General features: G+C 41.8%; 1 protein-coding gene across 2 annotated transcripts in view; it reads right to left on the bottom strand.

The window, feature by feature from the left end:
* Positions 1 to 1,823: 1,823 nt before the first annotated feature.
* RTN3 (reticulon 3) overlaps positions 1,824 to 13,844 on the bottom strand; it is a 51,462-nt gene continuing 39,441 nt past the window's right edge. The window contains exons 1-7 of one of the 2 annotated variants that reach the window (XM_036762620.1): positions 13,758 to 13,818; positions 7,767 to 7,974; positions 6,383 to 6,521; positions 5,774 to 5,843; positions 5,254 to 5,300; positions 4,836 to 4,894; positions 1,824 to 4,042 (exon numbers count right to left, since the gene is read on the bottom strand). In XM_036762620.1, coding sequence (XP_036618515.1) covers positions 3,997 to 4,042; positions 4,836 to 4,894; positions 5,254 to 5,300; positions 5,774 to 5,843; positions 6,383 to 6,521; positions 7,767 to 7,974; positions 13,758 to 13,791 — 603 coding nt within the window. In that variant the 5' untranslated portion in view covers positions 13,792 to 13,818 and the 3' untranslated portion in view covers positions 1,824 to 3,996. Of the gene's footprint in view, positions 4,043 to 4,835; positions 4,895 to 5,253; positions 5,301 to 5,773; positions 5,844 to 6,382; positions 6,522 to 7,766; positions 7,975 to 13,757; positions 13,819 to 13,844 lie in introns of those variants that run through there. The other variant, XM_036762619.1, reaches the window with a different exon arrangement.

Genomic DNA, 13,844 nt, shown 5'->3' with positions numbered 1-13,844 from the left:
CCTTCTTTAAAGGGGGGCTGCTCCTGCCTTGCCAAAAGTACCCCATCAGTGGCCCTCTTGAATGGGATTGTTTTTATGCCAGGGCAAAGGGGAAATGGAGGTCACTTTTGTTATGAAGGTCTTTTGCAACTCTGAAAATTCTGATCTGGGATGTTCAGATTTCAAATTCTGTCCACACTACTAGTTAAGAATGTTAGCTGGGCCTATTCATAAAGGGAATCACAAATGACTCCAAACGTCTGATCTTTTTCTGAAAAATATCTTGCTTTCTAGGAATGAAATTAAATGGCCTATTGGGTGGTACCATTCCTTTGATACTCATGGAATTCCCAAGGGTGTTAGGGCTGGGAAGAGACCCCAATGGTGACTAAGGTCCTCCCTCCCCCTTTTTTACAGGGAAGTTAAGGGGCTGGCTCAAGGTGACCCAAGAGCCAGGAATCAAATGCAGTCTTCAGTGGAATAAAGCCAGCACTTAAGCCAATCCTATGGTGCCAACCCAGTGAGTTCAGTTTAAGGCAAAGATCGGATTTTGCTATCCCCTAAATCCAGCTCCTATCTCAGTTATGCCTGGGTGGAGAGCAGGCTAAGCCTGAATAAAAAACCTCCTTTTGCACCCAGGGGCACCAGGCACACTGGGGTGGAACCGAGCCCCAAGTGCTCCCCAACAGATGTTGGAAATTCTGAGAAATTTCCATTCTAATAGTATTAGGCCCCCCAGTTTCTTGCTCAAAGTGGTACCATTTGCATTTTACAGAAGCTGTGGCAGTAAGGGAGGTGGGCAGAGACCTGGTGCTCTGGTGGTTGAGGTGTGCTGCATGCCAATCCAACACTCTGCCTCAGTAGTCTGAACAGCTGATGTGTCTTCATGAACATTTTTTAAAATGGTATGCTTGCTGTTATGGCTAATATGTAAATGTTACTCTGAATATATATTTATATGCCATGTTACTACTTAGTGACATTATCCAAACATTTGTATGCGTATTTGTGAAAAGTTGTTTGCATCAATTTTTTTTATATCCACCTAAGTTTTGTAAAAGAGGTATGTTGAATAAATTCTTTAAAAACGAGAGTCATGGTTCTGCCAGACATTTTTGGTGCTGGGTGGATAGTCCAGACAGATGGAGGAAGGCAGGAAATGAGCAGCTCTACAATTTCTTCAGCAGAACTTATGATGTGAGGACTGAGAGGGAAATTCAGAGTCATCTTTAGCTGCTCCCTCCCTTGGCCATCTTTTTATACAGTGACTGATGACCGTGACTTTGGCCAGGTCTCCCAAATTCCCATCCTATGGCAGCTTCCAAACACAGGCTTCCATTTTTCTCTTTTAAGAGTACCCTCTTCATGATCCGTCCAGATTGGAAGTCAAATTAAGTGCTGGGAAATGTGGGATTTCCAGCCTGTCAATGATCCCTGCAGCAGGAGAATGCATTGACCCAAAGCAAACACATTTCTCTAAATGTACGACCAGGGATACCTGGCTAACAAATGACCAGAAGCTCTTCCAGCTGGGTACAATGTATCAGGGCTAATGCTCCACTGGCACAGCCCTTGAGGACCTAGGATCCCTTCTACACCAGGAGACATCAGGAGACCTTGGAAGATTTAACAAAGCAAAGTTTCTGCTCTCCTCCCATCCCACCCTAGGCCGTCAGTGCATCCCCAGCACACAGCACGGTCCCTCCATGCATCTAGGAGTTGCTTAATGTGTGCTGAATGACACTGATGTTTCAGCCTTTGGGAATTTTGTCAGGTGGATCACAAATGTGTTTGTGGTCCAGGGGAACATCAGCTGTCGAGACAAAGAATCAAGTCAGCCAGAATCACAGACAATGTGTTCTTTTTATTAATACATCAATTTGCAGTTTGACAGGAACCAAGATTCTCCAGGCTCCTTAGAAGGGCTGCTACTGTATTTTATGTTGCACGCACATACACGCACACACACAGAGCTTCATTAGTAATTTTTTGTCTACATTTTTTTCCTTAAAAAAAAAAAAAACAACAACAAAACCTGCCTGGCACAGAGATCTGTCCAATGACCAAAACACAGCAGTAATAATAGAACAGACAGAAGCGCAAGGCATGGAGGCTCCCAGGGCACAAAGAGGTCCTTTGGAGGGGGAAGCCCAACGACCATCAGGGCCCTGGAGGGTGGAGAAAGGCTTGTCTCATCAGGACTCATCTGCTACAACAGACTGAAGAGGACTAGGATGAATGGGGAGGGACAAGGACGTCCTGAAGTTCCCAGCACCAAAGTCTTCCTACTACTCAGCTAAAATCTCTAAAAAGGAGTTTTTAAACAAAGGGAGAACTTTTCCTATGCTACTTTCTATTGAGCTGCAGTTGTGAGCCTAGAAACAATAGGTCCATTCCCTCCAGATTTTCCATATCCACTACTTAAACACCTTTGGCAGCTCACATGTAAACTCGGCAACCAATGTATTATTGGAAATCAAGAGCTTCCCAAATCTACTGTCAGAAGAAAATGTCAGGAGGGAGGAAAGACAGCCACCAAAGCACTAATGATCCTCGAACCAGCAGCAGAGTTAGGCCCGACTGCTCTGCACCAAAATAACCTGGCACCTCAGGAGCCCCAGGCTCCAGCTAAGAACCGCTTCATCGCCATGTCAGGAGGGGCAGTTCGGGCCAAGGCAAATGCTGAAAAGACATACTCTCCACTTTCCCCCTTAAAAATGAAGAAAACCTTCCAAATAAAAATATATAGCCTCCAAAATGCAAAGCTACCCTCAAAACAAGGTTTGACTCCCATGTAAACCACAAAATGTACTTCTATAAACTAATCTGCATTTTGTTCTTCTGAGTAAAAGAAAAAAAAAGGCTTGAATTCCTCCTCCCGACTGAAACCCCTTGTTTTGGGGGTCAGGGGTTGTTTCTAGTACAGCTCAGGCAAACTGCTCCTTAGGGCAAAGATGAGAAAGGTATGTGAGGACAGCCCAGTGGAAAGAAGGGAGATGGAGGAGGTGGGTCATGTTTCACAAGTTCCTCTTCACATGTTCCCCCACCCCGGACTGTGATAGAATTACAACAACTGAGGAGGCCACATGCAGATTATTTTTCTCTAACAAGTTTACAGCAGTGTACAGCAGTTACAGACTTTTTATTTCATAATATGAAAGGTACAACCTTATTAAACTTGAAGTGAGGTGGGGAGAGGGAGGAAAGCACAATACAGGAATGAGTTATAGAAGACTAAAGCTCAGAACTGGTGTCAGAAAAGGAAGAAAGCAAATGCTACTTCTCAATAACAGTCGTTTCTTAATCGTTTAGGGAGGAGAGAGAGTGGCAGGCTGATGAGGATCCATCCTCTGGGTTTCCTTCTAGTCCTCATTCCCCAGTACCAATATCTTGCTTATTAGACAGAGGGAAAATCCTGACTATTTCTAAGTTATGAAATGGAACTGAAAGCTCTAACCTTGTTAGAGGTCCCACTGGAGAGAAGATGGCCATGAGAAGAGCAGGGTCCACTTATGCCGACCTTTTCCACAGTGGGCAGGAAAATGAGGCACGAAAGACCCAGAAGACATGAAAATTCCTCAAGTCCTTTCATGCCCGTACTCTTGTCCCAAAATAATTTGCCAAAAATAAAAACGTCTCTCCTTTAATTTAAAAATAAAGATAGGCTGATGGTGAGAGATTGGTAAAGCCACTCTGAAAATTAGGAGGTCCGCCTCTGCCTTCCTCTTTCCACCGTGCTCCCCAACCCCCCGCCAAACTAGCTGTGGATTTATCCTATTAATGTGAATCTTTCTTTTACTCTTGTGGATTCTAAGACATCAGTTCTTTTTAGTCCCGAATGTTCTTGTGCTTGATATTGAGGGCAAGGATAAGGGAGGGGGAATACCAAATTAAAGAAACAAACTTGGAATGCAGGCTCAGGCTGACATGAGCATACTCCTTCATAGGTACGAGTAACAACGGTTATAACTATTACACGGTGTTTTAGTAACTGTTGGATTTCCAGTTTCTCAGCTCTTATTCTGCCTTTTTCTTTGCAATGCCAGGCAGTTTTGCTTGGATCCTAAGTAAGAAGAAAAACAAAAGAAAAATGAAACATTTAAACTCTTACACTAGGTGAAGGATCCCTAATTTGTGCTTTACATATTGAGTAGAAGGTCTGTGATCTCATCAGGGGAGGGATTCCCTGATGTGGGAATTCCCTTTGCCCAACACTGGTACCAATCTATGACTCAGCTGATCAGTACTAGGCCAGGCTCACAGAGGGGAGTTAACTTACCCAGTTACACACCTATTCAGTGTTGAGGCAGAATTTGAATTTGGGTCTTCCTGACTTCAAACTACATGCTCTCCACTACATTAGGAAACTGAGGCAAATGATGTCCAGTAAGCTTATCTGAAAAATGAACTGGAGAAGGAAATGGCAAACCAGTCCAGTCTTTGCCAGGAAAATCCCAAATGAGGACAGAGTCAGACACAACTGAAGCAAATAAATAATGAGTGTTCTTTAACCAAAACTTTCAAATACTGAAGTGCCCTAATCTGTTATAGTTCAATTGTCTGGTTGTGTCCAATTCTTCACGACCCTGTGGATCACACTGTCGATGGGGTTTTCTTGATCCAGATACTGCAGTGGTTTGCCATTTCCTTCTCCTGGGCATTTGCCCAGGGTCACACAACTAGTAAGTGTCTGAGGCCAGAACTGAACTCAGGTCTTCCTGACTCCAGAGCTAGAACTCAATCCACTTAGCCATCTGGCCAGCCCTATCACAAGAGTGTGTTTCAGAGTACTTCAGGGGAAGGAATTTTGATATGCCATGATGGATTTTCACAAGGTAGCAGTAAAAAATACTCACTTTGCAACAACTGCTTTGGTCTGATCACGAGCAATGCCAACATAATGGTCAATCTGTGTCTTTGAGGAAGAAAAATAGTGCAATTGTAAAAGCAGACAGAACTCTAAATCTCTTTTAAGCAACTCCCCTCCTAAATAAGTCCTTTTCCTCTAACCTAGGCAAGGAGTAACACAATGCCGCAAAGCAACAGGAAGAGGTAGCAGTGACTTCTTCCATGATTCGGGGATATAGTTTGGCTTTTTACTTTCTGTTACAAATGTTCCTCATCAGAGAAGCACTCAGCTTGAGTCCCGAGGTGCTCCCTGACAAGTCTATGGGAACTAACCAGGATAAAAGTTGGAAACAAATTTTCAACATCTAATACACTGAAATCAATCATTCTTCGATAACATTTTATCTCAAATAGTCAGTCACTTACCTTATACTTTTCATAGACAATGGGAACACTGAAGACCAGCAGTTCAGCTGTAAGAAACAATGTTATGTAAGGAGGAAATGTGTGGCATAATCAAAGCAATATATGTACTTTTAAAATATGAATTAAACAGTTCTGACTTCTGATTCAAAATGGCTCCCAGAAAAAAAAATCTAAATTAGAAATGTAATTCTAGCTTTAGGGGGATACAGGAAAATAGCAGCATACATCAGTAAACATGGTTTGTGAAGGACACTTGGGGCCAAGGCCACACGGTACAGTAAAGGCAAGGACATGAGTAACTGACAGCGCCAGGCCAGCCTCTGTGCCATGTGCTAGGGATACAAACAAAGGCAAAAACAGGGTTGTGTTTGCTCCTGCCCTCAAGGAGCTCCCATTCCAATGGAAGAGATGACTCATCACTAACTATAACAAATGGGAAGCAGCCTCCTCCCCAGGGAAGTTCTCCCAGACTTTAGACTTGTGCCCCTTTCCAAGCACTCTAGTGGCACCACTGCCTTACCAAGAATCAGGAGGGTAATTCCATTGAAAACTGCACCCACGTATGTCATCAGCCACATGAAGACAGCCAGCTACAAAGGACAAGGTCAGACTGTTAGAAGCACAGTCCACGGTGGCAGACAACTCACCTGAGACTCCCCCAGCTCTAACTTTAGTATCGGTCTTCTCTAGCTCAAGGGTCAGAAAACTTTGGCCTGAGGCCTGTTTTTCTGTACAACTTGTGAGCCAACAATGGCTTTTGCATTTTTAAGTAAAATGAAACTTTATTTAAAAATGTACAAACCATTCTTACCTCAAAGGCGAACCATGGTAGTTGGCAGCCCCTGCTCCTTAAGTAAGCACCTGCCCCCAATCACTGCAAACTAATTCTAAAGGCTCTCAAAATTTCAGAGCTGCCAAGGTTCAGCATAACCCTTACCCCCAAAGCCAAATTTAAACCTAATTCTTGCTAATTACTTTCTCCCTGTCTGTGCTCTTTTAGCAGGAAGAAGGGTTTTCTCCACAATCTTCCATCCTTACTTTGCAGACACAGTCAGGGCTAGGCTGTTTACAGTTCCTGCAAGGCTTCCTCTTGACTTTTTCCCCACCAAGTCCTTGAGCTCCAACTGACCTTTAAGGAATCCACCAGATCTTCCACCAGAAAGAGACGGATGATGAGCTTGAGAGCTTTGTTGACATGCACCATAGCAGCATTCACATAATTATGGAAAGCTTCTGAGGACAAAGCAATGTCCACATCCAGGTAGGCCCTTAATGGAAAAGGAAAAAACATTCATACACTTGACTCAAAAATTCAAATTAGTCTGTAAATTCATCAACTTGGATTTTCTTTCTAATGATGTAGAGTGCAACCCATCCATGCCTGCCCATCCCAAATCTTATCCATGTCCTCCTATAAGATCACAACCAATTGGGGATCCACCCAACAAGCTGGAAGCCTTCCCCTTGGCTTGCAAGGAAGTGCCAATCTGGTGAATGGGACATAACTCAGGAATTTCTAGGTGTCTACTTTCAGCTCTGTCCTGGGATTGTGATATAACCATAGGCCTTTGTGTTGACTTTCTTCTCTGTAAAATAAGTAAAATTTTGCCTCAAAATGAGTTGGTAAGAATTAGGTGCAATAACTATTCAGACCATTTAGTTACAAAATAAAACAAAAAAAAACCATATAAATTCAAAATGGTGTTCTTAAGGAGAAAAAAGTTGTTTGGAAAATGCACTAGCAGAGCAATAATAAAATTACTTCTTTAAACCACTTTGCTTGCCTATTTTACAATCCTAAAGAACATGCTTGAGGTAAAAATTGTTCCTTTGTTTTCTTCAAAGGAAAGGAAACTGAGGTGCAGAGTGGCAGCATTAAATCTTGGGGCAACTCTGAACAAATCTCTTTCTCCCTACTTGGGAAAGCTCCCGTTCCTCTAAAAAATGATAAAAATAATCGTCACTTCTTTTCCTCAAAGTAATATTTGAAGGGGCTGAGATTTTCAACATGAAAGTGTTAGAAATCCTATGACTGATATTTGCAAAAAAAAGTCTGAGTAGCCAGAAATTGGATCCTAGACGCCCATCTACCTAGCTTTACCAAAGCCTGACCTATAATATAAATGCAGCTAGAGGGAGGGACAATGAGTATCAAGGCATTAACAAAACTATGAGATGAATCAAGAACCCCACTTAACATACCATGGATGGAAATGTTCCAAGCATTAAGATTTATAGAGTGCTCTGCTAGGAGCTGCATGTTACCCCATCTGTTTGTTATTTCAAATTGCCAGTTTCTGCTGGATGTGAGAGTTGAAAGGTTACCTAGTCTACAACTGTAGCCTCTACAAAGTGCCCCTTCTTGGAGAAACCTCTCTCTGCAAGACATTCCTTAGTAGAATCCCAAGCTAACTGTACCATACTAGCGCATGGGGGTAGATTCTTACAGTCTTTTACATGATCACACTAGTCACTGAGCTGCAGAATTCCCTTTAAAATACTCTTCCACTCACTTGAATGGATGGCCCTCTTCTGACTTCTGTACAGCTTGGATGACAGACTTGTAGACCCTGAAGCTGATGGTGACAGACAGAAGGGCCAAGATGAGGTAAGAAGCCACACTGATGACACTGAAAGCTGCCAGGGAGAGCAGCATGATCAAGGTTGTGCCAAAGACAAGGCCAGTCTTCTTGACATCCCGCCAGAAGATGAGGTCGTGCACTGCCAAAGGAAAAGGAAGAAGCTCTAAGAACATAAGCAAGGACCTGAATAGGGTCTGCTTCTGGCTTGTCTTTGTTTTAGCCAGGACACGGTGCGTTCTCACTCTGTGAAAAACCCAAGAGACAAAATTAGAGGCTACTATTGTAAATGGGTTTCATTAGACAAAAGGCTTTAATAAACAGTGTTCCTTCCAACACTGAGTTTCCCCAATTGCATCTAAAATAAGTACAGCTTTTCAGGAATACTTCCAATATCACAAAGCAAATCAGAATTCAGTAAAACCTCAAGTCTGGTTTAAGAGTTTGGATTCAACAGAACACCAAACAATGTTTATTTGAAGAGTGTTTTTGCATGGAGGAGAAATTTATAATAAAAACATCTGGATGTGTTCTTTTAACTATAACCAGAATAACTCAGGATGTTACAGGATTTCAAGGTCAGAGATGGAAGAGGCTTAATTTCTTAAGAGTCTTAAGAGCATTATATGACAGCTAGCTACCAATAAGCAAGCTAATAACAATGATTTTACCTTGGCTAGACACGACATTATTCTATTAGGATTTCGCTGATGAAAAGGCGGCTAATTCTAATATTGACAGTACCACTGTAGTGTATCTACCACAAAAGTGACATAAAAAGTATGTTCTATTTATCAAAAGACATTTTAGAATCCAAGCTAATATATCCAGGATAGACAACTTATGTCTAATAGCCTTATTCGCTTGTACAGCATTACTAGGGAGAGCTATGCTAACGCCATTCCCCCCATTCCCCTAAACCTTCAGAAATTTGGGGACAGATATGTCCATAGGTTGGGGGAAAATAGTAAGTGAAGATATACTAAGCTATTGTCAAATATATATATTATAAATGTATATATATAAAAAGCCATTCTGGCCAACAGATGGGAGATTAGGAATGGTTATTCTCTTTAGGTCAGGGTTAACAAATGTTATCCTTGGTGAAAAGTTGAGGAGTGAAACTTTAGGGAAAACCAGTCTTTTTTTACTGAACCTTTGGGTGCATAAAGGGAAAAAGAATGAATTTGTATTGGGGGAAGGAGAGATATCCAAATAAACTGAACTATACTGAAATGAGGGGAACTGACCAGGATACTCTGAATTCACAAAGAAAAAGCTGATTTATGAATTTTGGGGAACAGGAGCTTGGAGAAACTCTTTACAGCTGCTTCAAGTAGATTTCAGGAAGGTAATTTTAACCAAACCAGAAACACAGAATATGAACCTGAGGCTATACCCCATAAAAGGCCTGTGAATCTCTAGTGATTGAGATCATTAAAAGAGATAACTCAACCTTGGAATGGATGGTGGAGGTTTGGTGAACTACCAAAGAAGGAGAATTGTCCTAAGACCTAGGACTAAAGGAAGCATTAAATGCTTGGGATAAATGAACTGGTACTTTAAGCTTTTATTTAATTAATACAATAATAGAAAGTGGCACCTCTTTAACTTAAGTAGGACCCTGGGAGTCCCTCAGATCAGAGCACTGGAGTCAGAGCATCTCTGATATGCACTAACTCTATTATTGTGGGCAAATCACAATCTCAAAACTCAGTTTCCTTAATCCTCCCAACTCTAGTGTTACATGATCTTAATATGTTCCTCAGCATGGACATCTCTTTATGTGATTACAAATAAAACAATATTCCTTATTTTTATTTTTACAAATAAAACAAAATTCTTTGTAGGGAATTTGATCAAAATATTCAAGTATTTTGACAAAGAAACTGAAACACAAGGTTCACTAATTTATTCATCATCCAGTCTATCCAGTAATTGACTTCTTCCACTCTATAACTGTACAAAAAGTTAGCCAGAAGCACATGGACATTAGGAAAGGGCACCTCAAGAGTGAAAAGAGCATGTCCAGTGAGAAGGCGAGGGACACATATAGCCGCAAGGTTATGTATCTGCAGGCAGCAAGGAGTGAGTTCCCGTGACAATATCCCAGAGAGATGCAGTGGACAGCAATACCACAATACTTACAACAAGACAGCTCAGGCCCAGGGGCTTTAAGAACCCTAATACTCTATCCTGGTATGCCAGAGAGAGGGCCCTCAGGATTCAGTGCTCAAAGATCTGGGGGGAGGGGGGCCCTCACCCTGGAAAGAACCCAAGGGACACAGAACAAGACCAAAGAGTTGGACCCAAAGTTTATCATGGGATGGAGTTCTGGCACTAAGCTCCAATTCAGAGAATTGAGTAATGGAGAAATGAGTAAGTCAAAGAATACAGGCATTACCAAGAATTATTGCAAATCTAGCTCTGTAACAACTGTAAGTTTTTCCTTTTTCAAAGGAAAAACTCAATTTTCTTCAAGGATTACAATACCTAAAAGAAATGAAGCAAGAGATAAAAAGTTTGGCAGCTTCTACTAAAATCAAAGGAATAGAATATTGGACTACAATATTCCAAAAGGCAATAAGTTTATAATCTTAGAGAGAAAAGCATGAACTTTATTCAAAGAGGACTTTTTAAATATTCCTGATAAAAAGGCCAGAGCTAACAAAGAATTCTTAAATACAAAACATTAGAATCAAGAGAAACCTAGAAAGGGAAATTTGTTTGAGCAACTAGAAGGAACCACAGGATAATGTAGAACATTTTTTTTTAACAGGGGGGAAAAGCAGAGCAATTGAGGTTAAGTGACTTGCCCAAGGTCCCACAGCTAGTAAATGTGTCAAGTGTCTGAGGCCACATTTGAACTCAGATCCTCCTGACTCCAGGGCCAGTGCTCTACTCACTGCGCCACCTAGCTGCCCCAACGTAGAACATTCTAATGGTGAAGAAGAAATGAGTGTCTCTTCAGAATCTTCATGTCTTAAAGGATATATAGTTAATTAAATAAGATCAACAGCTCCTGGGGTGGACTGGTTCAGTTTAGAGGATGTTTAAGAGGGGAAAGGGAAAGAAGAGTAATATACTAGTGTAGAAAGGAAGAAGGGTGTGCACTTGCTACTTCTCCTACTTAGAGTACACAGCATACAAGCAAGAGGAAGGGAAGCAAAAAGTGGTCATCAGATAACTGTCTTATTTGAATCCACGCAGTCTGTTATAGCAGTTGATCAAACTCAGCAGGGAAACCAGTTTGGGAGTTCGGGGGAAGTTGGATGTGGGATAACAAGCTGAAGCAGAGTCACAAGCAGGACAAACTTCCTGACACTGAAGGGGGAATTAAGAGGGAAAACAAGAATTAGAATTTAAATGAGGGCCTTACTGGACAACTGGGAAATGGCTGAACAAATTGTGGCATATTAACATCATTGATGAAATTACGAAAGAGACAGTATCAGAGAACACATTATGAAATGAACCTGAGTGAAGTAAGAACCAGGATGAAAACTGATACAAAGATGACAGCACTGTAAAGAAAAACAGTTTGGAATAACTTAAGAACTCCGATCAAAGGAATGATCAGCTACTTCTCCAGCAGACCTATGAGGACACCTGTTACCTGTTTTCTCACAAAGTGAGAGACACAAAGGAACGATGAATATATTTTGGACATGACTTACTATGTGGATTCATTTTGTTTGCTTGTCTGTTAAAGAGTTTTTAGCTTTCCTTTTCTTTCTAGATTAATACGAGGAAAGAAAGGGAAATTAGCAACAGTGATATGAAAAAAAATGCCTTTTAAACTGCACAGAAAAAAAAACAGGAGGGAAACTCAGAAGGAAGGACAAAAGAAGGACAGTTTTCAAAGTAATTCGTAGAATATATTACATACTTTTAAAAGTGATGAGATTTCATTTCATATAGAATCCTTTCTGTGTTCTATATGTATGGAAATGCCCTTTCTTTGAACACTAAAGTTAGGACCAGACTCTGTTCCCTTGTGTGCAATTTAAAGCAAACTGGAAGTCAAGAGTATCAAAAATACCGAATAATCACAGCTTGTTTGCTGAAAGGCTGAATCAGCTAACAAAACATTAATCCTGATGCATGAGGCACAACTAAACTATTAAGGAAGAAATGACTTTTACAAGGTATCTGGTTTAGGTGCCAATGATCCAGACTGAGAGCGCAGTGATGCACTTGGGCTGGCTGATCTGTGAAGGAAGGTCTGTTAACTGTAAGAGCTACACAGACCACTTGCCAAACTTTTCAAAAGGCTTAAGCATTTTAGAAATACCACTTACAAACAACTGATCTGCTCATCTTTTTGTCTCTTACCAAAGAAACTCCATTCAAGGGCCCTTTGTTCATGTTGGTTTAGCGCTCAGTATTCTTTGTCAGGCCAGGGATGACCAAAAGAATGCCGAGACTGCATTTACTCCTACCCCAGCATCCCTGATCTCCCTGATCTGAAAAAGGGCTGGTTTTTCATTGGCTCCCCATTCTGGACTTGACTTTGAAGCAAACCAGACACTGTCCTCTCAGGTTCTCCCTCTACCTGCCTGTCTGCCCTTGGTTCCATGGTTCCACCTGCTGGTCACCGCACCCTTCCTTGTGCCTGTCTCCTCACCCCCATCTCTGAACTTTGCTTGGGCTATCCCCTCCCATGGCTTCCATGATCAACCCCTGCGAATGACCTATTTATGTAACTATCTCCCCCTCTCCTTGGGTTGTCCTCTCTCTAAGCCTGGAATATACTCCTTTCTGTCTTTACTGCCACCTCTCAGAAGTTACCACGTACCTCCAGATGTGGCTTTTGTTTTTGTACCCCCAGTGCCTAGCACAGGGTTTGGAACGCAATGGGCTCTTTAATAAAAGATCCAGCTATCTGGAGAGTCCTCTGACAGCTCAAATGCAAAATGAAACTCAACAAACCACACCTAACCTTTCTTCCCAGGTTCTCACTTTCTGTGGACAGCACCAACCCATCCGAAAACATCTGCAAGTGCCTACACTGTGCTGAGGATACACATACAATAAATGAAATAGTCCCTACTTGCAACTTACATTTGAATGGGGGTGAAAATGAGGCAGAGACAAATTATAGAAACACTTCCCCAGTTAGCCAAGATGGAAATTGCTAAGTCAACTGATTCTCCCCTCTCACTCCTCATATCCGATCAGCTTTTAAGCCTTGTTTAGTTGCCCCACACCTTAGCAGGGGTAGCACATCTTGCTGGATAGGGAGCTATAGCGGCCAGTAAGATTCAGGTTCAAGCCCAGCCTCTTAGACACATTAGCAATGTCATAGCCTTCCAGTGCCCTAGGCAATTAAGACCAAAGTACATTAGGCTTCAGTGGTGAAAGTGTATTTCTATGGGAAAATATGTATCCCACTCCTAACCAAAAACATTCTTTCACATATATCCCATTTTCTCCACTTACGTGCCTACCCTTCTGTAATTCCAATCACCTCTTGCCCCAGCAATTTAGCCTCCAATCCACTCTCCACAGAGCTGTCAAGCCAATCTTCCTAAGGCAAAAGTCAGCCCAATCCACTCCTGCCTCAAACCTTCAGTGGTTTCATGCTGCCTACAGGACCTCAGCCTGGCATCCCCGGCCCACCACAAGCCAGTTTCAGCTTAGCTTTCTAACTTTATTTCACATATTGCGCCATCATTCCTACGTTCTTGCCAAAACATACTACTAGTGATTTCCTGATAGCATTCTGCTGCCCTTCCAACTACATGTATTCCCTATACTTAGAATGTCTCTTCTCTTCTCCCCTATTTGCCTAGTAAAACCTTTCTTTACCTTCGAAGCTCAGTATCGACGTCCCATTCTCTATGAAGTCTTCCCTGATTTCCTGTCACTCAGCTGAAAGTATTTCCCCTCCTCAAGTTCTCTCATTTGCCTATGTCACGCTACCTTGTATTAAGTTTAAGGGTGAACACGGTTGCATCTTCTTTAGCAGACTGGAAGTACCTTGAGGGGATCTTTGTATTCTTGTCTCAT

The sequence above is a fragment of the Trichosurus vulpecula genome, chromosome 6 (assembly GCF_011100635.1).
Source record: "Trichosurus vulpecula isolate mTriVul1 chromosome 6, mTriVul1.pri, whole genome shotgun sequence".
NCBI classification, from domain to species: Eukaryota; Metazoa; Chordata; class Mammalia; order Diprotodontia; family Phalangeridae; genus Trichosurus; species Trichosurus vulpecula.
The sequence above is the reverse complement of the archived record's forward strand: the minus strand, read 5'-3'. Positions and strand labels throughout refer to the sequence as shown.